At 29.6% G+C, this 23,181-nt stretch overlaps 1 protein-coding gene across 1 annotated transcript in view; it reads right to left on the bottom strand.

The window, feature by feature from the left end:
- The window catches only part of LOC107440367 (pancreatic lipase-related protein 2-like), a 141,609-nt gene that overhangs the window by 67,055 nt on the left and 51,373 nt on the right, over positions 1 to 23,181 (bottom strand). The window contains exons 5-8 of the mRNA XM_043048725.3: positions 22,643 to 22,756; positions 16,380 to 16,460; positions 8,925 to 9,161; positions 2,328 to 2,451 (exon numbers count right to left, since the gene is read on the bottom strand). Coding sequence (XP_042904659.1) covers positions 2,328 to 2,451; positions 8,925 to 9,161; positions 16,380 to 16,460; positions 22,643 to 22,756 — 556 coding nt within the window. The remainder of the gene's footprint in view (positions 1 to 2,327; positions 2,452 to 8,924; positions 9,162 to 16,379; positions 16,461 to 22,642; positions 22,757 to 23,181) is intronic.

Genomic DNA, 23,181 nt, shown 5'->3' on the forward strand with positions numbered 1-23,181 from the left:
CAAAATCATTAAATGGATAACCATAGGCTAATATTAACTTCGTTGCATTTGCACCATCTGTCCTCATCAGGATTATAAAAACTGGATAAGTAAAAAGAATGACGTACAAGGGCAATACAGCCCATTTATTATTCCTATAGGCTTTATCTTTATAGATTAGCTTGAATTTTTTCAGAAAACGAAAAATTTCTTTTATTCTTAACAGCATGACGGACCAAACCCCAAGACTTACAATGGGAGTTAAAAGGCTTGTGATTGTTATTTGCCATATTAAACCAACTGACATCAGTAAAATATACAAGATCACAAGATTATCTATAAAAAGTAGCACAGTTGTAGCTAAAAACATCCAGGATAGCAATACTCTCCATTTTCTGACTGATTTTTGATTCCACGAAACGGCCCATAAAAGGATTTTCAGAAAACACAAACTCCCATCGCTACATCTTGCGAGTTCAAAAGCCATCTTTCTGCAAACTGTTTATTTCATTCATTTATTTATTTTATACGTAGAGGCTGATCAATAACCCATTATCAAACTAAAAGCAATAGTAAATTTGTAACAAAGAGATTTCTTAAAGATGCGCTCCATTATAGTTTAATTTCGATGTAGAAAAATGAAAACGAGGTGTCATATCATAAGAAGAATCATGGCAAAATTAAACTTTGTTATGTTAAAGAATCAAATAAAATAAAAAGTTATTAGTTTTAATAGCTTTTTACTTTTTCAAAGCGTATTGTATCTCTAAAAAGAGTTGCCTTTTTTACCAGAATGTTTAGAATCGGAATTATGTGAGAATGATTTATGCTTTTAAAATAATCAATAATCTAATAAAAAGCAATTTCTTGAGGTATGAATGAGTCAAAGGATTTAGACGCATAGTTTAGAATAATATAAGTATTGTTGATTGCGACTGATCACTACTGTCAATCACCGATCACTATCAATCACCGATTATATTACGCAGTGGAACGTTGTGGAAGCCTGTTTTTAAAAGTAACGAATAAATACAGTGATCCAACTGGACTAGATATCTTAAATTCACGAGCCTATTCATATTGTAGATAAATAATGTTACATAATTAGATAAAACAGTGCATAAATAATCTTATAATTTGAGAAATTAGTCCAGAAGTTGAACATCGTTTCAAAGTTTGGCTGCAACAGTATGCATCTCTTTCACATCCTAATGGCTTACAAACGAATAGAAAACTGAAAATTTTCAAAATGAATAAAAACTCAAAATCTCTGAAGGATTAAAAAGTGAAAAACTCTAAATGACTAAAAACTCTAAGTGAATAAAATCTCGAAAATTCAAAAATTAAAAATGAATAAAAACTCAGAACTCGAAAAGAAAAAAACACGAAAACTGAAAATGATTAAAAACTCGAAATGAATAATAGCTCGAAAACACTCACTTCATTTGGGGTTGGTCGTTGTGGGCTTCTTTCACAGACAGTGGATCGAACCCTTACCAGGTGTATTTACCTGGTGAATAATCATTTTAGCTGCTCACAGATGGAAATGAAGATAATGTTTCCTATCCTCCGTATAGCTCGAACACATAAGCTTACTCTTTGAGAATGAATAAATGAATAAAAACTCCAATACTCGAAATGAATAAAAACTCAAAAACTCGAATTGTATAAAAATTCAGGAACTTGAAAACTTAAAATGAAAGAAAAAAACTGGAAGACTCAAAAATTAAAAATGAATAAAAACTCAGGAACTCAAAATGAAAAGAAAAAAATCTCGAAAACTCAAAATGAATAAAAACTTGAAAATACTGTGTGAAAAAAAAGGTGTGAGGTTTTATTTTTCTTCAGCTCGTGGATCTAATCTTTACTAGTTGCATTTACCGGCCTTTTAACTGCTCACAGAGGCAAGCGAAGATAGCATTTCTACCGTCCCACTGCCACCCACTCTAAGCCTACTCCGTACTCGAAATGAATAAAAACTCGAAAACTCAAAAATAATAAAAACTCTAAATGAATAATAACTCGAAAAATCGAATTGAGTGAAACTCGAAACGAATAAAAACTAGAAATGAAAAACAAGCCGAAATCTCTGAATGAATAAAAACTCAAAAACTCTAAATAAAAACTCGTAAAAGTGAATAGAAAAGAACTCGAAACGAATAAAAACTGAAAAAATTGAAATGAATAAAAACTTGAAAACTTAAAATGAATAAAATGTCGAAATGAACAAAAACTCGAAATGAATAAAAATTCGAATATGAAATCCGTTGAATTTGTCATTGCTTTATTCCATATGAAATTATACTTTTAATCAATTAACAATAACAAATCCTTCTAAAGTAACATACCTGAGTGGGACAAAGAGTGGTTTTCTGTCTCCTCGTAGTAATAATAATAGGTTTCCACTTTTAGAATGGTTTTCTAAACCAGGATCAGTATTTTCTAATGTCATTTTCAATCGATATTCATAAACTGAAATAAAAAATAATTGATATACTAATGAGAAATATACAAATTAGACCATGCAAAAAAATAGAGTAAAAAGGAAATTTTTTAAACTTTTTCCATGTTCATTTTTAAAAATATGTTTGTATTTGTACTTTCATTGATAACTTTGAACAAATTATGAATATTCATAAAGAAAAATCGCTACTCTTTTATGTTCGATGTTTAGTTTTAATTTACGATTTTTCCAAAGATTTAAAATGAAAAACTTGCAGTAATTATTAAATTCTTTTGTAAAATTCTAGTCAATAAATCTGGTTTCATGAAAAATTTTGTATTGCCAACTTTAAAGAACTTTCTATCCATATATATATATATATATATATATATTAATTAATTATTTTTTTGTTTTTTTTTCAAAAAGGGTTGGAAGATAACATGCATCTCTCTACCACTTGATTTATATTGGCACAGATTGTAGGGACTAATTTAATTTTGCTATATCGCTTAATCAACAAAGAAATTGTTAAACCCTTACACCTGTGGCGTAGATGGAACACCGGTGTCCCTCTTATATCTATTTACTACAAAAAATATATTTTGGAATTTTTTACTTATAGAAGCAGTCTAATGAAAAACAGATACTAAAAAAATTTGTTCGATCATAGGATTCATATTTGTATTAAAATATAAAATCCATAAAAATATAGATCGAATTTTTTATTTTCATTTATATTCAAAAGTTTTTAAATAAGTGATTTTGCAAATACAAGAAATTTAGATGATGAGTAAATGCTTCTCCTAGATCTAAATAGCTGCAAATAAGAGCAAATTGGAAAATTTCCGTTTGGAACTAAGCAGTCTTTCGAAGATTTCATCTTTAATATGCAAATAAAACTCCGGTGTTTCATGCTATTTTTCATAACAATAAGTTATTTGAATGCTAAATATAGTATTTTTCACTAATTTTGACTTATTAATACAAATTAATGAAAAAAGTCTGAAAACATGTTTAATAAAAATTCTGCGTCAGAGAGTAAACTAATAGCGGTCAAAATGACCGCAATGGTCGTTTTTGGGTTAATTCCGAGTTTATTTTAATTCATTATTTTTCTTAATTTTATTTATGATAAAAAATTTTAAAGTCTTCATGCAATGGAATTAATTAATGAAATAAAAAGTATGTTGAAACTTATCACAGTTAAAGTATTGTATTTTTAGCGAAAGAAAAGGTATAGAGAATTCAAAGAGTAACACAACAGTTTTTAGTAACGCAATTTTTCTCCGTGATTCTCAAAGAAAGAAAAAAAATTCTTTAAACTTTAACTGTAGAATAAAGTCCCTGCTTACTATTACTCTTCAATTTTCGTTCAAAGTTTGTGTCAGTTAGAATAAAATAAATTCTTGTACACCGGTACTAAATTCTACGAATCGGACTTATTACCTTTAGGTAGAGAAGAAATTCTAAATTTACAAACACTTGAAGAAAAAGGCAATAAAATAAAGATTTTATGCGTGGAAAAAGATTTAAACTAAAATGGCATTTGCACTATGCAGCTCACATAAAGGGACTTTGACAACATTTGTATTTTTGTAAGTAAAAAGAAATTTACTTAATCTAGGCAACATCAAAGCTAGTTGAGTGTCAAATTGAATTTAAACATTAAGCTTTATTCTATTATGTATTTTTATTACTTGCGTAAACAATACTTTTTGTTATAAAAAATAACCTATTTCAATTTTATAGGCTTGTTTTATTGATTTGAAATCGGACTCCGCTATAGTAAACCGCCTCTGGACCTAGCATTAAATCCATTATTAACGATGATTCACTATATGAAATTCACTATGTCTAGACTTTATCAAAGTTAGTAAAGTGTCAAATTGAATTTATACATTAAACTATGTTCTGTTATGTATTTTTAGTATTTACCTAAGCCAGAGATGCCAACTTGATCCGGTCAGCAAATATATATTTAAAAATGGTAGTTTATCAATTGTGATTCTTGGTTTAATAAATTCAATTTAGTAGATTTTTATCCACCACTATTTCTAAATAATTCGTAGGCTTATATTATTCACCACTTTATAGTACTAATAGCAAAGTTTTTGCCTTCTATTATCAGACACGGTCGAGCAAGGTTCTCCTGCAAGACCAGTTCCATATCATAAGCAACGATGAACTTCACGTCAGGGCTGTAGCCGTGGGTCAGTCCGAGTGTCGCAGGGGCCAGACCCCCAGGCGGTCGGGCTTCCCAACTACAGTTCCTTTGCTTCCAAAGTCTACCCATTCACCCCAGCCATCACCTCCTACATCAAGAAGCCTCCACACGGTCTTTTATAAGTAGTCCGCGCAGGCTGTTTAAAAAGTGAACCAATTGTGCGCATGAACCCAAAACCTTTTATAAAAGTAATTGAGAGAAATTTATCATATATATTTGAGAATTGAATCTGTAGTGGTTGACAAGTGAATAAGGCAAACCAATAATATTCATAAATAAAACAAATTTTCAGTCATATATTTGCTACCACTTTCTTATTTTAACTAAATTTTGTATAATATGACTCGTTCGGAAAGTGGATATCTCACCTCATCGTCATCATCTTCAGCATCAACAACTCAACTCACAAAAATACACCTTACAGCAAGGGGGATAAAAGCGAGTAGCAGAGATCCCCCCCACATCATCATCAACAGTCAACAGTCAAAGTGGATATCCTTCACAGTGGTCTGATCGGACTACCTGTAAAAAACCGTGTGGAGGCTTTCAGTTATAGGAGGCGTTGCCTCAGCCCTTTTCAGGGCTCTCCGTAACGGATATGGGAGGCGCTGCCGAGCCTAGGCAAAGGGACGCGGAACTATGCGGAACCCTTGTAGTACCGACGGGGACGGCTATGCCAGAACCGCACGGGCTGCCTGGGAGCTGTATAGGATCCAACAAGGTTAGGAAAGGCAAAGAATTTACCTTCCCCAATATGAACAAATTAGGATTAGATGAAGAAATCCTAGTCAAAGAAAAAGTAGACAACTTGGAAGAAATGAAAGATGGAATGGACAGAATCAAGTATATCATCAAGAGGAATCCCGACAACGAAATGCAGGCGATTGTCTCTATTTTAGCCAGCTACATAGAACAATTAATAGATAGAGTCACAATAGACGAAGACAAAACATCCGGGCTCCTACAAATAGAGGGCTATTATAACGAACAGATGAACTGTGAGATAAAAACTAGTACAGTTAGCAAGATAAATACTAAGAGCGAAGGTCGCTTTGGAAGGCGCAAAACACTTACTCTAAAATAGCCATTATCTAAAAAACAGTCATTTCTTGAGAGGAATGCTTACCCCCGTCCCCCTATCAAATAAATTTAGTTTGCTAAGTGAAGATCTGAATACTAATGATAATCATATGGATACGGATAATCAAATTGATAACTCTGAGATTACTGTGGATAACAACCACAAAAAAAGAAAAGCTTCGCCAGAAAAACATAACGCTACTAAAAAAGCAGCAGTTGAGGAAAACATCCAAATAACTCCGGAAAATAATTCAGATGAACCTGATGGTAGTGAGGCTAACGAAGCATTCATACAACCAGCCAGGAAAAATCTTAGACCACCTCCTATTATAATAAAAGGAGAATTCGATTATGAAACTTTTTACGAATACACAAAAGAGAATAATATAACAGATTATATAGCTAAAGAATCCTATGGCAACTTTACTATAAAACCAAAAACTGAAAAAGCTCATAGAGATATAAGAAAATATCTCGAAGATAAGGAAATAGGTTTTTATACCTACCTTCGTCCATCTGAGCGCCATCTTAGAGTGGTCATAAGAGATGTACCACACGGATATACAAATGAATGTGTCTACGGACTTCTATTACATCATAACTTTACACAAGTCGTAAGCGTTAGAAGAATGACCAGAAGAAGGAATGGAGAAACTATTTATCTCCCACTCTTTATTGCAACATTGAAAAGAGAGGCAAACTACAAAGACATTTATGGCCTCAAATCTATGAATAATTTCAGAGTCAGAATAGAAAATTATAAAAGCAGATCAGGCACAGTATCACAGGGCCACAACTGCCAAAATTTTTATCATTCAGCCTCTGCTTGCCATCTCCCACCGAGATGCGTAAAATGTGGTGGTGATCACATAACCAGTTCATGCAATAAGCTAAAGGAAGAAGAACCAAAATGTTGTAACTGCGGGGAAAACCATCCCGCAAGTTACAGAGGCTGCCCTAAATTTTCCACAGCCAAAAGGCAAGAGCCCAAAAATTCAGGAAGGATCTTCCATAATAAGACCTATGCTGAAGCTGCTAAAAATCAGAAACAGAAGAATTAAAAAATATCGTTAATAAAGCTAGAAAAGTTTTCAAAGACTTATGCGGTCTTGTGGCCATTGCCAACGCAGCTAACAGACTACCAGCCCTTAGTGAAGCTGTAGAAAAATTAAATGAGGAAAAACAAATAGCCCATAATGGATAGGTCAAAAAATAGATGGAAACCAATTCAAATAATGCTTTGGAATTCTGCAAATCTTACTACAAAATTTTCGGAATTTATTAACTTTATCCATGAACACGATATTGACATAGTTCTCATTACTGAGACCCACTCTAATGCTGCAAATAATTAATTCTTGGAGGCTTCTTGATGTAGGAGGTGATGATGTCTGGCAGAGTACCTATCTTAGACAAACAGTATGTAGTAGCCACCGTTTCTGGTGTTGAGGTAAAATTTTTTACGGTGCTTGTAGCCACATTTTTTATTTACTTTTTTACTGTTACCCTTCGACCTTTCACGTTCTAAAGAGGCACCGACGAACAGGTGTGAATGAATTCCGCACATTCCAAAAGTGTTATTGTTGTTGTTGCTTATCCCCTTAGTCTAGAGCCCTAGACCAAGTCCAGAAGATCATGTCGCATCAGCAAGTCACAGACAGTCTCTCCATCGCACATCAGTTGCCTCACAGAGGCACCAATGCAATCCAAAAGATGAGATGGAGAAGCGATGACCGAGCAATAACAATAGGCATAAGTCTTTTCTTCTGAAGGTCAAATACTTTATATAGCCGGTTCTAAGTCTTGACAAAGCTGTTTGAGCAAATCTAGAACAAGTGCACTGCAGGGATAACCCGGGGCATTTGGCGGCATACCAATCATGATCTGGTGGGCGCTTCCACGATGAATTTACCCTAGCTAACTTCAGTGAGTGAACCTCAGACACTAGTAGTTTAGAGGAAGGGGAAGTAATTCCCAAAGTGTGTTCCAAAAATGTTCCAAAAGTATGGGAAGCAGAAGAGGAGAAAGCTTGTACAATTTTTTTTCCAATGCCTACCTAGAAAATGACCTTTGCCATACAGGCATCTGAAGGGCAGATTTGTAGGCCACTGTTTCAGGAGCACCAATTAGGTAGGCCAACATTGCTCCTTTAGTAAAGACAGATAGAATCAAAATGGAATGAACATCCATACCTTGGCCGGGATTCAAACCCAGAACCTTTCTGAAACAAGGCCAGCTCCCTGGCCCCTACACAGACCTGTCGGCAGCTTGTAAAAACATTAATTTTAAAAATAATCGGTGACCAGAGGTCACACCTGCAATTTACTTTACTAATTGTTTGTTTGTTTATTTAGTGACAATACATGTTTTAACACATTGCTGACCGGTCACGAGTTAACTCGTGTTTTCGTGGCCAAGCGTTGGTGACTGGTCACGAGTCATAGCATTCATGTTAGCAGTGATCTCGTGGGGAATATTTTAAAAAGTGGACGTAATTTTCCTTACTTTTCAAGTTTTACTGTTTAATTTATTATAACTTTACGAAACCTGACATATTTGCAAAAGTTGTGGTGTACCATTACACGTAGGTGATTGTTATACTTTTTATTATACGTAAAAGAAATATTAAGAGTTGAATAATAAATAAAAAAAATTTAAAGTTTATTTATAGTGTTTTACTTCCACGTCCGTTCCACAGAAAATTTGCCAGTCAACAGTGTGTTAATATGTATAAGTATCTGTTGTTTCATCACAAAAAAAATCGTTTAAAAAACAAAAGCATTTTTAGTAATATATTCACATTAATTCTTTGAAATAATTGCTATTTTGATAATTTTATATAATTTTTTGCACAATAACTACAGTTCTTTGCTTAGAAATGTATTTAGTTTTTCTCAGCACTAAAAATGGTGGCAATTGTACAATTTTCTAGCTGTTCACTATAAGTGTATGAAATAACGGTAGATTAGTATGATATAACGCGATAGTGTATGAATTCACTACAACCTAATGTTCAATATATACCGGGTTCTTATTTGCGAGGCATTTATTTTAAACTTTAATACTGATTATACTCCTTAACATATAGCTTATTGTTGATAATTTTTTCTGGATAAAGTTAACAAACTTTGCACTATTTTCTTCTTTGTATATAAAGGGAAATATATGTATAGTGAAATAATTATCTGTTTTACTTACTACAGAAATTAGGATATGATCCAGTAATTAAATACATAGAAGAAAAATTAGAATCCTTGTAAGGTCGATATTGATCAGCTCTATACCCCAATGGAGCGCATCTGGTGCTATCGTTGCCACAATTGCCACATTCCCCTCTCTGGAAAGCCTTATAATTTCTGCACCAATAACCGATCATTTTACAAGTACGATTACGAATAGTAGATATAAAAAGGGCAGATGCCCCTTCATGGCCACCTACAAATCAGAGAGCAGATAATTAGAGTAAGAAAATATGTATTCAGACACTTAGAAAATACAATATTACATACATATAGATATTCGAAAACTATCAAGAGTAACGAGATTGATGTTCTAAATTCAGTAGAGAATGGGAAATTTTAGAGAAACTATCATTTATCTATTTCAAAAGTATACAGCTTGCAAAAAAAAAATGAAAGAATTGTTCCTGAGAAATTGTACTTAAAAAAACGACTTTTTTCAAATTTTGATTTCTCAGGAACTATTCAACCGATTTCGCTCAAACTCCGTAGCTACAAAAGCAATAATATTAAAAAAATTAGCAATACTACTACCAATTTTCAATTTTTTCCTGGTATGTATTTTTTTCTTTAAATATTAGCAATTTAAAATATAATATCTAGGGGTAATTACGATTGATTAATTGCGGAGATAATAAATAAATAAAACTTTATTGAGTTTCTACTACTTTTTTTAAGTTTTAGTCCCCTGTGGCATTCCAGCAATCAAAATTACATCATTAACATACGTTGTACATTACTTACATGTAAAGCAAAAATATTACTGGCATGCAAATTACTATGTTCTTTTCAAAATAATTTACAGGGTGTTAGATATTTAAAAACCAAAGCTTTAAGAATTTTTGGTAATTTTTCCAACATTTTTAGCGCCTCACCATGAAAGAGCAGGAGTAACGTAACGTGGCATATGAACTTTTAAATCATTTATATGTAGTGGTGTGGAAAATAAACTCAAATGAACAAAAAATAATGCATTAAAACACAAACTTAGATGACATTGGAATAAATTTTTACAGAAAGCGTATAAAGTTGGCAGTTCTGAAATTATTTGAAATCACCTCATTAGTAAACTGAAATAACAATACTAGAAAGAGTTGCTGATTTTAATCTTTTTTAATAGATTTTTGATTTTGATCAATCACCACTTTTTATATTCTTAAATCCATGTGGTATTTGTTGTAGTCACTCTCAATAGCAAATTGAAGAAAATATGTGATATAACAAATGTATAATTTAATTAACCCTTTCGCGCCGACTGTCACAAATACGTGCCAGCATAAAGTCGTATCAACCACGGTAAAAAGATAAAACTGGTAATCAAAGTAATTCTTTAGCAATTTATTTGTGGGTGGAGTTATAATTGTTTGATTTATTTAATTCACCATTACTTTGTTCAAAATAAAACTATTTAGTTATGCTTTGAACTAACATTGATTATATATATGATTAAACTAATTGTAATTAAAGTAAAAGCAAAGTAAGTCTGTCAAATTAGCAACGACTACATTTAAGTTACCGTTTTTTATTTAATTACATCCTGATTCTGATTTTGTATGAATGCTTTTCTGAATCATCCGTCCCCAAGGGGTTAATACTGAAGAACGTTAGAAAAAAAAACTCCTTTTTTTAATGACAGCTATAAGTTAGCAAATGTTTCTAATCTACTCCTTAATTATTTAAAAGAAAAAAAATCGCCTCCTGTCTCATTTTAATCAATAAGTTTTAGGCTAATGAAAAAATTCCATTTTTGTACAGACCCATCGGTTGAGCTGTATAAAAATTTTATACAGCTCTACCGAACAAACTAATTGAAAATTCAAGGGCTAAATTTATCTTTTCAGATAAATTTTTTCATAACACTGGATCAGGGGCAAAATTTGTTCCTTTCAGCCGCTAACCAAATTTCAGGAAGGTAGAGCAAATGGTTTTGAAATTATAAGAGACACACTCTCAGACAAACTCTTCATTTTATTACAGATTATAAAAAATATTCATATTTTTCTTTGTTAAATTTTTTATAAACTAAATTACTGCTTGCTCCCCTTTGCATGTGAAAAATGTATCATATTGATAAATTAATTTTAAAAGAGAAATCCTCTAATAATTAAGAAAATTATTTTCTCAAAAGCATCTAATGACAATTTCTTGAAGAAATTTCTCCAAAAATCTCTATTAATAATCTTCTTAAAATGGTAGAAATATAAAACTTAATAAATTGAAATAAGGAACCCTACAAAATTTAATAGAGAAATGCTCTAATAATTAAGAAAATAATTCTCTCAAAGGCCTCTAATAATAATTTTTTAATCTGATAGACACGTAATACTTAAGGGTTTGAAATAACAATCTTACTTATTACATAAAAATAAATTGAAAACTTTTGTATTAGATTTATTATTTTTATAAATTTCAATTACTGAAACTGAAATTACAAAAAGTGCTTATAGATTCATTCAATGTTTCTTTCATCTTTTATAACACATTATCATGAGAAAAAATAAAAAAAAAAAATAATTGAATGCAAAACTTTTTCCATCAAACTAATTCAAAAGAAAACATATAAATGTAGCCCTTCAAAGGTCCTATCTTGGTCAGTTTCCGAATGAATGTTTTAAGATCACAAAAGAAAACATTGTTCAATGAAAAGAAGAAAAATGAAACTTCCTATTTTGATAGTAATTGAATCTTTGAGTAACAACATTAAGAAAAACATCAAATCTATTTCATTTAGAGTGTAAATAAAAGAAGTTACTCTTCATAAAGGTCGAAAAGTATTTTCATTGTCGAAGTTGATAAAAATTTTTACGTATATGATCTAAGGTTTCTAGAATATCACTGATAAAAATAGGGCTTGCTCAAACTCTATATTATTATTTTTTAAATGTACAATGTATTATTCATGCTTTAATAATTTTAAATGTTTTATTAATCACTCTGTCACAAATTATTTACTACATTCGAATACTTTGTACTAATTATTCATATTGATGATTTTATGATTTTGCTTGGAAGTTTTTCAGAGATTTCAGGCGGCTATGCATTTACTTGCCATTTACTCAACAGTATTTGTTGTTGTTGTAGTTTGCCATTAAGGCAGAAGAGGTACGATTTTTCTTGTTATCCAGTGGCTCCATTTACGGGAATGGGACGGCCCATACTACACTAATACGTCACACCCGTTTGTAGTTCGGACCCATTCATACATCCATTCATTTATTCATCCACTGATCGTAATTTTGACCTGAACCAGAGAAAGATCAATCTCCAATTCAGTACCCCCAGAAGTATTGATTTATTATGGGAACATGGAGGACTTTGTGACCCGATGTATTTAACTTGCACCAGTCACTATTTACTACACTGGGAGTCTTCAGGAGGCTGAATTCGAACTCCTCTTCTCACAAACGTAAGTCTAGTGCCTTACCAACCAGGCTATCCCCTCTATCATGTATTTTCTATTTTGAATAGGTCCTTTGTGGTCAGTGGTCTATGTGGTAGCTGTTAATAGGATTCAAGCACCTTGCTTGAATAAATGAAAATTAAACGAAGCAGCAACAGCTTGCTTTAAACCGTGTGTGACTTTAAATGTAGATTGATGGTCAATGTGGGGAAAGGCTTGATCGAGTTGTCAATATTGTTGTAGTTGAATCTGATGCTATGAGTGGATCTGTGATTAATTTATGGAGATTTTTATTTATTTTGATGATTGTGATATGAGGCATCGGAGGTAAAGTGAGCAGCTATTGGTCTGAATTTTGTATATATATATTTTTTGTAGTTTTCAAAGTTGAATATCTGGTTGAAGTTCACTGTATTGTATTTTTGGGCCAGGCCAAAGAAATCTGCATAAGAGTTTTAAATCTTGTCTTGTCTGAACTGAGCACCTGGGCCGCTCAGTGGCCCCTATCTCATCCATTATGATTCTCTTTTATATTTGTAGTAAATCTTTATGGCTAACGGTCTATGTGGTGGAAGTAGACGCTTCCTCTTACAAGGTTTATTAGGCATTAGGTTCTTTTATTAAAAAAAGTGGTAGAGTATTTACTTTTTTAACTTAATGGTAATGCTCTAGCTTAAAGAAGCACGGCATATATAGCACAAAAGAGCGGGTACAGTGTTCCAAAAAACTGACCACCCTAAATAACTTATCCTAATGATCAGATCTTCACATTTTGGGACTCAATCTTAATGGTTCGAGAGGCTGACCTCAAATATGTTAATTTATTAGTGCAGACGATATTTTAAGTTAAGAAATCAGACTCAAAAGCGTACTTTCTCTGAACAAACATACCTTTCTTTCGACGGATTCTGATTTTTGGCCCCTAACATATTGCTGCAATCTGGAAAATATTCTCCCCTTAATTTGGATTGGAGAGCAATCCAAAGTTTGCGCCCCTTAATGTTTATTTTACTTTTTGTGTATTTCGCCATTGCTGGAGATTTTTTTAAGCGAATTGAAAAATTTTTGTACACAATTATGAAATTTGTTTTTCCAAAGATAACTCCATGCAAAAAATTCATTTTAGTAAATATCTATTATTATATTATTGTATTTTATTATTTAATTATTTATTATTTTATTTCATTATTATTTTATTACTTATTATTTTATTTCATTATTATTTTATTATTTATTATTTTATTTCATTATTATTTCATTATTTATTATTTTATTTCATTATTTTATTACTTATTATTTTATTTCATTATTCTGAATGAATTATAAAATAAAATAATAATTCTCAAAAATTATTTTATTATTTATTATTTTATTTCATTATTATTTTATTACTTATTATTTTATTTCATTATTATTTTATTATTTATTATTTTATTTCATTATTATTTTATTGCTTATTATTTTATTTCATTATTTATTATTTTATTTTATAATTTTATTTATAATAATCGAAAAAATCTTGTGCGAAAAAATTGTGAGGTATACAATTCTTTACTTCATTGTAAAATATGTAATTTTGCGTGGCAAATTATAAATTTTGAGAGATATCGGCTTAATAATTCTCAAAAACTCGAATTTAAAATTTCGACTTCCTTAAAATTCAACTTCTCAGGAACAATATTACCGATTTCGCCCAAATTTTACATTTTCTATGCAAACTTGCATACTTTAAAATGGTATAAAACTTTTATACCATTGTATACAATTGTATAAAAGAATAAATTTTTAAATTGTAAAATTTAAAAATGTTTCTACTATTAATTAATATAATAATAAAAAATAATAAATATTTAATAATGACTTTTATATTTGTGAGCAAAAAATTTTATGAGTCATATCAGCGCCGATAAATCAGTGAGAGCCAATCAGGGCTGGTTAGAGTAACCAGAACAATTTTGAGTCGAAATAATGGCAAGTTTCCTCTTTTGCGGGCAGAATTTTCTTGTAAATCTTAACATCAATATATGAAAAGAGACTGAAAAATGTTTAAAAAATACTTATTTTGATTTTTTAAGCTGATTAAAGATAAGGTTACTTTATGAATAAACCAAGGACATTATTTCAAATACATGACATGAAATAAAATGCAACTAAATCTAGTTGATTCAAGAAAAGAATTCAAATTCTCATTTGACTTCGTGTTTCCATGCACGTTTATTGATCGAGATTTTTGTTTGTTTCCATTTAGATTAAATTAGAAATATTTGGACAACAACAAGCAAGCAGATACATGAGCAGTCGTAGGTATGGAATCTATTAGCATAATAACCCTTCTTTTATTACGATTGTGAGGCGCAGGGTAAGATATATGAACAAAGTATTGTTGTTTATCGTTCTTGTTTATCAATATGAAATTTTGAATTAAAGGGTGAACTTAGAATCATTCGAAGGAAATAAAATTTTCACGAACATTGAACATTATTTTATTTTTCTGACAGCATCAATAAAATAGCCTTCTGGAAAGAGAAATTGCTCGTTAAATCTCAGCTATGCCGTAATAACTGAAATCCATCTTGTTAAACTTAGTATCTCGTTTAATCAGGACTCGTCATTAAGGAGTTCAAATGTATTTTGCAAATAATATATACGAACATAAATTTACTGATAAAGAAGTATTATCTTAAATGTCAAGTAAGACACTATGTAATAAACCCTGATAATAAGATATTGCATAACAGCCATTCTATTACTACACTTTAATTCTATTTAATAACTGTCGTTGAACAACCAATCCAATATTTTGGGTTTGCGGCTATGTTGAACTTGGAAGCTTTGCATTTTTGCATTCAATCCAGAAGACCAGAGAACTCCTGGATCAAATATTGATATAAATTTGCCTTCATAGGACTTTTTAATGGAACTAACCCGAATTTGCTGTTCATAGAGAGGAAATCCGGACTCCCGGTGGCTGAGTGTTAGCGCTTCGCGCTCCCGTGCCACAGTTACTGGGTCCGATTCTTAGGCCGGGCAAGGTTGACTCAGCCTTTCATGGGTCGATAAATGAGTACCAAGCATGCTTGGGAACTAAGCACTGGGGGTTCCGCGTTCGGCTGACCGGAACATCTGCTCCTGCACCCCAGAGCTCAAGGTTAAGAAAACTGAGATAGGCACAGTAGGCCCTGGCCCTCTATGGGCTGTCGTGCAACTGAGTTTAGCTTAGAGAGGAAAACCACGGATGTCCCACAGTTAGATTGACGGCAAGCGGATTTCACTAAGGCATGTAAGAAAAGTATTATTGCTTTCCGTTTTTTTTAAAATCAATATGTACTTTTTGAATTAAAGTGTGCCTTGAAATTCTTTCGAAGGAAAGAAAATTTACATGAACCTTAAATTATCTTTTATCAGACAGCCTTCATAATTAATTTTCCGGAAGGCGAAATTTCTCGTTAAATCTCTTTTATGCCGTACTAACTGGAATTTACCATGGAATCTCAACATTAAACTAAACAACTATTAAAAAACTCTCTTGTTAATATTGGTATCTCGTTAAATCAGGACTCATAAAGGAATTCAAAAGTGTTTTGTAAATAATATGCAAGAACTTAAAATTATGCAGTTAAAAAGTATCATTTTAAATGCCTTGTAAACGAGACATAAAATAGAAAGTTTTGTTAAAAATATATTTTTTTTCTTCTTAAGGTACTTTTCTTCTATATTAATTTACAACGGGATTATAAACAAAGCTAAACTTAGGAATAAAAGATTTAAAAAATTGTCACACTTTCTACGTGAAAGAAATATTATCCCCATAAAAGAAAAACTTGATGTATGCCAATTTGCTTATGCTCTCAATCTTTCCCAGAAGTGTTATAATTCTCTTCGCATCTTCCAAATTTTCATTTAGCTTGACAATAATGGGAGGAACAATGGGGACAATACCCTGAGCAATTCTTTTTATCCTAACACTGGTAGTAATAAAAGGGAGGGGAGGAAAAAACAAATTGTTTGGCTTACCTTTATAATGGGGTTGGACAGCAAAGGTTTGGTCGTTTGGAAAAAAGTCCACGTGTCCCAATTTGTGACATCCCCCATGTCCTATAAAGGAAAAAAGTTTGTTTTGTGGTCAACGGTAAGATAGTGTCTCATTTATTAGATACGTAACTCAACAGGAAAACAAAAACCACAAAAAAAACGAAAAGAAAAAGAAACAAGAGGGTAATATTTTATACCAGATATTTCAAAATACCCATACTTTTATCTTTCTGCTTAGCTGTTTATTTTCTATTATCAAGATATTTAATTATAAGTATTTGGCAGAAAGTGGATTAATATTAATGCATTTCGTCTAGTTTGCATTTGTTCATTTTTTTAAGTGAACAATAGACTATCCTTTATTTATAATATTATATTACATCTAATAATTCAAAACCAATAAATGTTTATTAAAGCAAAAAAACAACGTGTATAAAGCAGAAATGAAAGTATATTAATAGATACCAAGAAACTTGGTATATCGCGATATGATGACGATATGATCTTGCGATATGATCTTTCATTTGTGTTTTATTCGTATTGTTTTATGCTTTAGTCTACGTAGCAAAAAATATACATGATCATTTGTTGATTATAAATGTTTCTTAACTTTTTCTATCTGAACTATGCAACAAAATACTTTTTAAGCCAAAACTTCAACTAAAAAAATTTAAACTTTTATGAAATATTAATAAATTTATTTTATGACATCATAACTAACTATGAAATCATTTGTACATCATTTGTAACTCATTATGACATCATTTGTTATCATTTCACGAATAATGTCAAATACTATCAAAGAGCATAGAGGAGCATTTTCAGAGTGGCTATAATCAAAATAAGAAAAAAAAAGTGATTTCAAATTATTTTATTATAGATTTAGTAAAAGGCAGGCTTATAATTCTATGATGTATTAGATTTACCACTACCTAATTTGAAACAAAAATCATGCAAGCATAGTCAAAACGAACACGCATTAATTATATTAAATATATTATAGTTATTTATATTAATTATATTATAGTTATTTATATTAATTATATTATATTATAATTAATTGTATTAATTATATTATATTATAATTAAGTATATTAATTATATTATATTATAATTAATTATATTACTTATATTATGTTATTGTTCCTTGATGAGCAAATATCCCTGAAAATTTCAGTTGCCAGCTTATTCATTTAAGATCGTCAACTATGATTATTTCATTATTCGAAATTATTTCAAAAGACATAATTTGAAATACTATTTTTTTTAGTACATAAAACAATTTTGTGTGTCTTTTTTAAAAGCTTTCGGAAAAGTTAAATCTTTTTTTTAGTTAGGTTAACATTTGATTTTAAAAAAAAATCAGATTCAATTTGTTCTAATATCTACTCCGAGAAAATTTGAAAATAAATATATATATATATATATATATATATATATATGGGTCATTCTCACAAAAACAGTCATTTTCATGTCCCCAGTATATTTTATGTTTGTTTTACAGCTTACGAAAAAAAAAATTCAGGGAAAGTGTCCTTCAGAATGCAAGCTAACAAAAGAATAAAAATAAAATTATCAATTTTTATTTTTTATTTATTTTAGGTAATTAAAATATACCAATATGTCATTCCCTCACTTGTCCCCACTGCTGATTTAAAAAAAGAAAAAAATTGTTACTGAAATAAATTTATTTTTTTTTTTACAAATTCGTGTTTTTTATTTCAGAATACTAAAATATAGAATTCAGAAAATCAATTTTAAATTTAATTTCTGATAAAAATATTAACACAGCACTATTTTAAACTTTGTCCCCAATGTTTCGCGTCATTCCCTCACAACAATGTTCTTATCACTTGCAATCTTCTTAGAATCAAAATACTTTAATAAAAACTTCAGAAGTTAACAACTGGCATCATAGAACAAAATTGCAGTATGTTTCCATCTTCAACTTAAAGAAGCCTTGCTGTGGAATAAATTTGAATGAATCAAACCAGGTAAAATTTTTTACATTTGTCATTCCCTCATGTCATTTTTTAGAGTAAAATAAAATACAACTTCATCGAGAAAGTGGATAATTATATGTTGCTTTCTTGTATGAATATAATTGTATGTGATTGACTTCAGAAATTAATTAGGCCTAACTGTTATTTTTAAATTTTATTGAATTCGTCATTCCCTCACTAGTGTATAAAGTGAGGGAATGATTCAAGATGAGTATATTATTAATTTTTTTTTTGTTCAATCGTGCCAGCCATTATTATTTTCCAAACCTGTAAAAAATATTAAATATATAAGAGTAAATTATAATAAATATTAGATATACTTAGTATGTTATCATTTTCAAACTTTAGGTAGATGTAACTTAGATAAAAACATGTATTAAAATAAAATATCATTCCCTCACTATTAGCGTCATTCCCTCACTTTTTAAATAGTGAAAATAATAAAATTTACTTATTAATTAATTGTAAAAATAAATTAATAAATTAATTTATTAAATTAATTAATTTATTTATTAAATTAATTAATTTATTTATTAAATTAATTAATTAATTATTAATCAATATAAATTAATTAATTATAAATTAATTACTTAAAAAATTAATTAATTTAAATATTAAGTATATTTTATAGGATATATACTTTCTTTATAATGCCATTACATATTTCTATTAATATAAAAAGTCTCAGAGCTTTTTATTCACTTTACTTTTTCGGGATTTCATGAACTGAAAAATGACAGTTTTCGTGAGAATAACCCATATATATATATATATATATATATATATATATATATATATATATATATATATATATATATATATATATATATATATATATATATATATATATATATATATATATATATATATATATATATATATATATATATATATATATATATATATATATATATATATATATATATATATATATATATATATATTTGAGCATAATACTTAAAGTATGAAGAACAGGAAAACAATTTCCTAAACTTCCCCTTTATTATTTCCTTTATAAATTATACCTAAACATACGTCACTAAATTACATATGTGCATTTCGTATAGCTCCAAAACTTTTGTACATTAAAAGTACATATTATTCATCTATTAATGTTGTTTAATTAACGTCTATTTGTTCGAATTAAATAATGTTCAGAATATCACAATTCAGGATATTTGCATTTCCTTTTAAAGTATTTTACTTAAATGTTAAATAAACAGCTTCAATTTATGATATTTTTATGAAAAAAACAATACAACATTGAAGTTGTTAAGAATTGCTAAATATGTAACTTAATTTTTCATTGGATAAATAGAATGTATAATATCGCCAAATCACAAATAAACAGTTTAGAGTAAGAACCAGTTAAATGTGACATTTTCAGAATGGCTATAATCAGGGTAAGAAAACAAAAAGTGGCATCCGAGTTCCTTCTTTATCGATTTATTAGAAAGTAGGACAAATAATTATTTTCCTAATAAGATTACCTAATAATAATAAGAAAAATAATAATGCGATCAGTATCCAATAAGAATTAAAAACCACGCAAGCCCGCTCAAAACTAGTAGATTTTTTCCTTTAAAATTAAGGAAAAGCAAGTACGAATGTGCTTTATTAAACATACCGAATTTGATACGACCACTTTTTCATAGTTGCTAGCTCTTCCTAACTTTTCGAGAAACTTTTTTTTTACTTAAAGTGGTAAAAAAACTTGTGTCACTTAATTTCATTATTATTGGTCTTATAAATTAAATATAAAATAATTTTGACCGCAACTTCGTAAAAATAAATAACTGAGTATGTTAGTTATATGTTAGTTTCATGTTATGTTTTATGTTAGTTATATGTTATGTTTAATGTTAGTTTCTTTGCTATAAAACAACTCATACTTTTATTACTAATTAATTATTCAAATCGAATTGTTTTCTCACACTTTTAATAGCTACATCCTGTCGACTTATAGCATCGTTGCCGAGTGGAAGGATTTAAAACAGGTCTTAGGTCGGGAAGGAGGGCATGGGTGAAAGCCCTTATATAGCAAGACGGAAAAGAGAAAAACCTGGTACGTAAAACATTTCATTCCAGCATTTTTTTCGAAAAAAATAAAATATCTGTAACTATCAAGATTTCTTTTATAATTCTGGCATATATATAAAACTGCTTCTTTTCCAAGATAAAGTAGATATTGTTGAAAAATTTTTAAAAAAAATAAGTAAGCTCCTCCCCAAAACTAGCTATAACTGAAATGGTTTTACTACCAGCCTTTCCTCTTTTCCGTCTCGCTTTCACCCCTGAAGGAGGGTACAAAATTTATTTATTATTTATTAGACAGAGCAGTCATGAGAGTGTGTTAAAAAGTGAACACGAAAAGTTGTGCTCCTTGGTTATATGTTAGGGAAAATCTTGCAAAATAAAATCAGTAAAAAGTCTTAATTTAGGGTTAAGAGGGAAATCTTAGTAGTTGTTATTGGTTTATGAAATAGATCGAACGTTTCCCACACAGAGCAAAGGGAAAAATGTCCTGCTTTAAATTAAATGCATACTTGAGCCAAAAATAGATTTAAGAACAGGATGTGGCTTTTAAGAGTGTGAGAAAGTATTTCGATTTGAATAATTAATTAGGATAACATAAAAAGATTAATAGAAGCTTTTTATGTTACATATATATATATATATATATATATATATATATATATATATATATATATATATATATATATATATATATATATATATATATATATATATATATATATATATATATATATATATATATATATATATATATATATATATATATATATATATATATATATATATATATATATATATATATATATATATATATATATATATATATATATATATATATATATATATATATATATTTATATACATGATAAAATTTATAAACGGCTTTCTATCGTTGTATGCACGGTCTGATTTATAAACAGTCACCCTATGAGAGAAGGAATGCCAATAAAATGGTTTATTCTTAATTTACGTCTGTGATTTAAACTCTACAGCAATTACCTATTTAAAAGTTGTTTTTTTGCGATTTCATTTTATTTTTTAAGTTGACTTCAGGTATTATTTATCATAAATTTTTCATCATATTAAGGGTGCCGCTACTTAAATTTTCCAAATATTTTAATAGAAAAGTTTTTTTGATAGATGTAATTTTTAAGATGTAATTTGCTTCATATTTTTTCGACCAAATATATTTTTAAAAACTATTTTATACGATTTATGCTATAAGCTCTGTTTTCTTCCTTATTCTTCTTAACTAATTTTTATTAACTGTTAGATTAGTGCATCGAATTTTAAGACATTTTAACTTATACTCCACGTCGGTGTGTCTGCTTTTACGCTCAAGATTAAAGTTAAAAATATTTATGTTTATAATTGTGATTTGATTGACACATTACTACCACTAGGAAAATCCTCCTCGGAGTGATTAAAAGCTGGCTGGTATGATTTATATTATTTTCTCTGATTAAAAAATGCCCCGCTCTTTTTTCTATAACATATTTTCACTCCACTAAAAAATTTTGTATTTTCACAACCTTTAATGGAAATAGGTTAAACAAATAGGTTTCCTCAGATTAACCTTAAATGTGATTTTAGTACTAAGACACATTGCCACACCATCACCTCCTACATCAAGAAGCCTCCACACGATCTTTCATAAGTAGTCCGCGCAGACTGCTTAAAAAGCGAACCAGTTGTGCGCATGTACCCAAAACCTTTTATGAAAGTAATTGAGAGAAATTTATCTTATATATTTGAGAATTAAATCTGTAGTGGTTGACAAGTGAATAAGGCAAGCCAATAATATTCATAAATAAAATAAATTTTTAGTCATATATTTGCTACCACTTTCTTTTTTCAACTATATTCTGTATTAAATGACTCGTTCGGTAAGTGGATATCCTTCACAGTGGTCTGATCGGACTACCTATAAAAAACCGTGTGGAGGCTTTCAGTTATAGGAGGCGTTGCCCACACACGCTTTGTATGCTCAATCTAATTATATCTGCTCTCAACCAAGAGTTTCCTTTCAATACAAGACCTTGTAACCACTAAGGATTAAATATTTGAAAGGAAAATCGATCATTTCTGTTGAATAACGGCCTTTGTACCTTATTATTTTCAATACAATTTATTATAACATACAATGCTTTATATTCATGCAACACATTAATCTCAATATAATTTTGTCATAATATTATATATTACCTAAATCATAGTCCTTTAACTCTGTATGAATAACATCCACGAAATCAGCATCACTTTTATCTAATCGAACATTATCTGGCATATTGCAGAAAAATTTGTATGCTGGATCCAATCCTATGAAACAAAAAGCATATATCTATGCATCACTATTTATTGTATTGCAATTTTAACACAATAAAAAGTTACTGGTTAAGATATAATAACTGAAAAATGTCTGCCTAAATCGCAGGTTTGTATGGAATAGATGATTAATTTAGAATCAGATTAGTGTAAGAATTATTTCAATTCAAATTTGATCAGAATCAAATCCGAATTTCTTATGGGTAAAAATGACATCAATTTTAAAAGCTCCAAGGATGCTATTTCCAATTGGGTCAACAGTTTTACCATCTAAAATCTTCCAAAACATTTGCTACTGAAAGAAGATTGTTTTCAAAGAAGATTGTATGCAATAGATGATTAATTCAGAATCAAATTATTGTAAAAATTAATTCAATTTAAATTTGATCAGTATCAAATTCGAATTTCTTATGGGTAAA

Source organism: Parasteatoda tepidariorum, chromosome 12 (genome assembly GCF_982258835.1).
Source record: "Parasteatoda tepidariorum strain Cologne lab strain chromosome 12, Ptep-v5.0, whole genome shotgun sequence".
NCBI classification, from domain to species: Eukaryota; Metazoa; Arthropoda; class Arachnida; order Araneae; family Theridiidae; genus Parasteatoda; species Parasteatoda tepidariorum.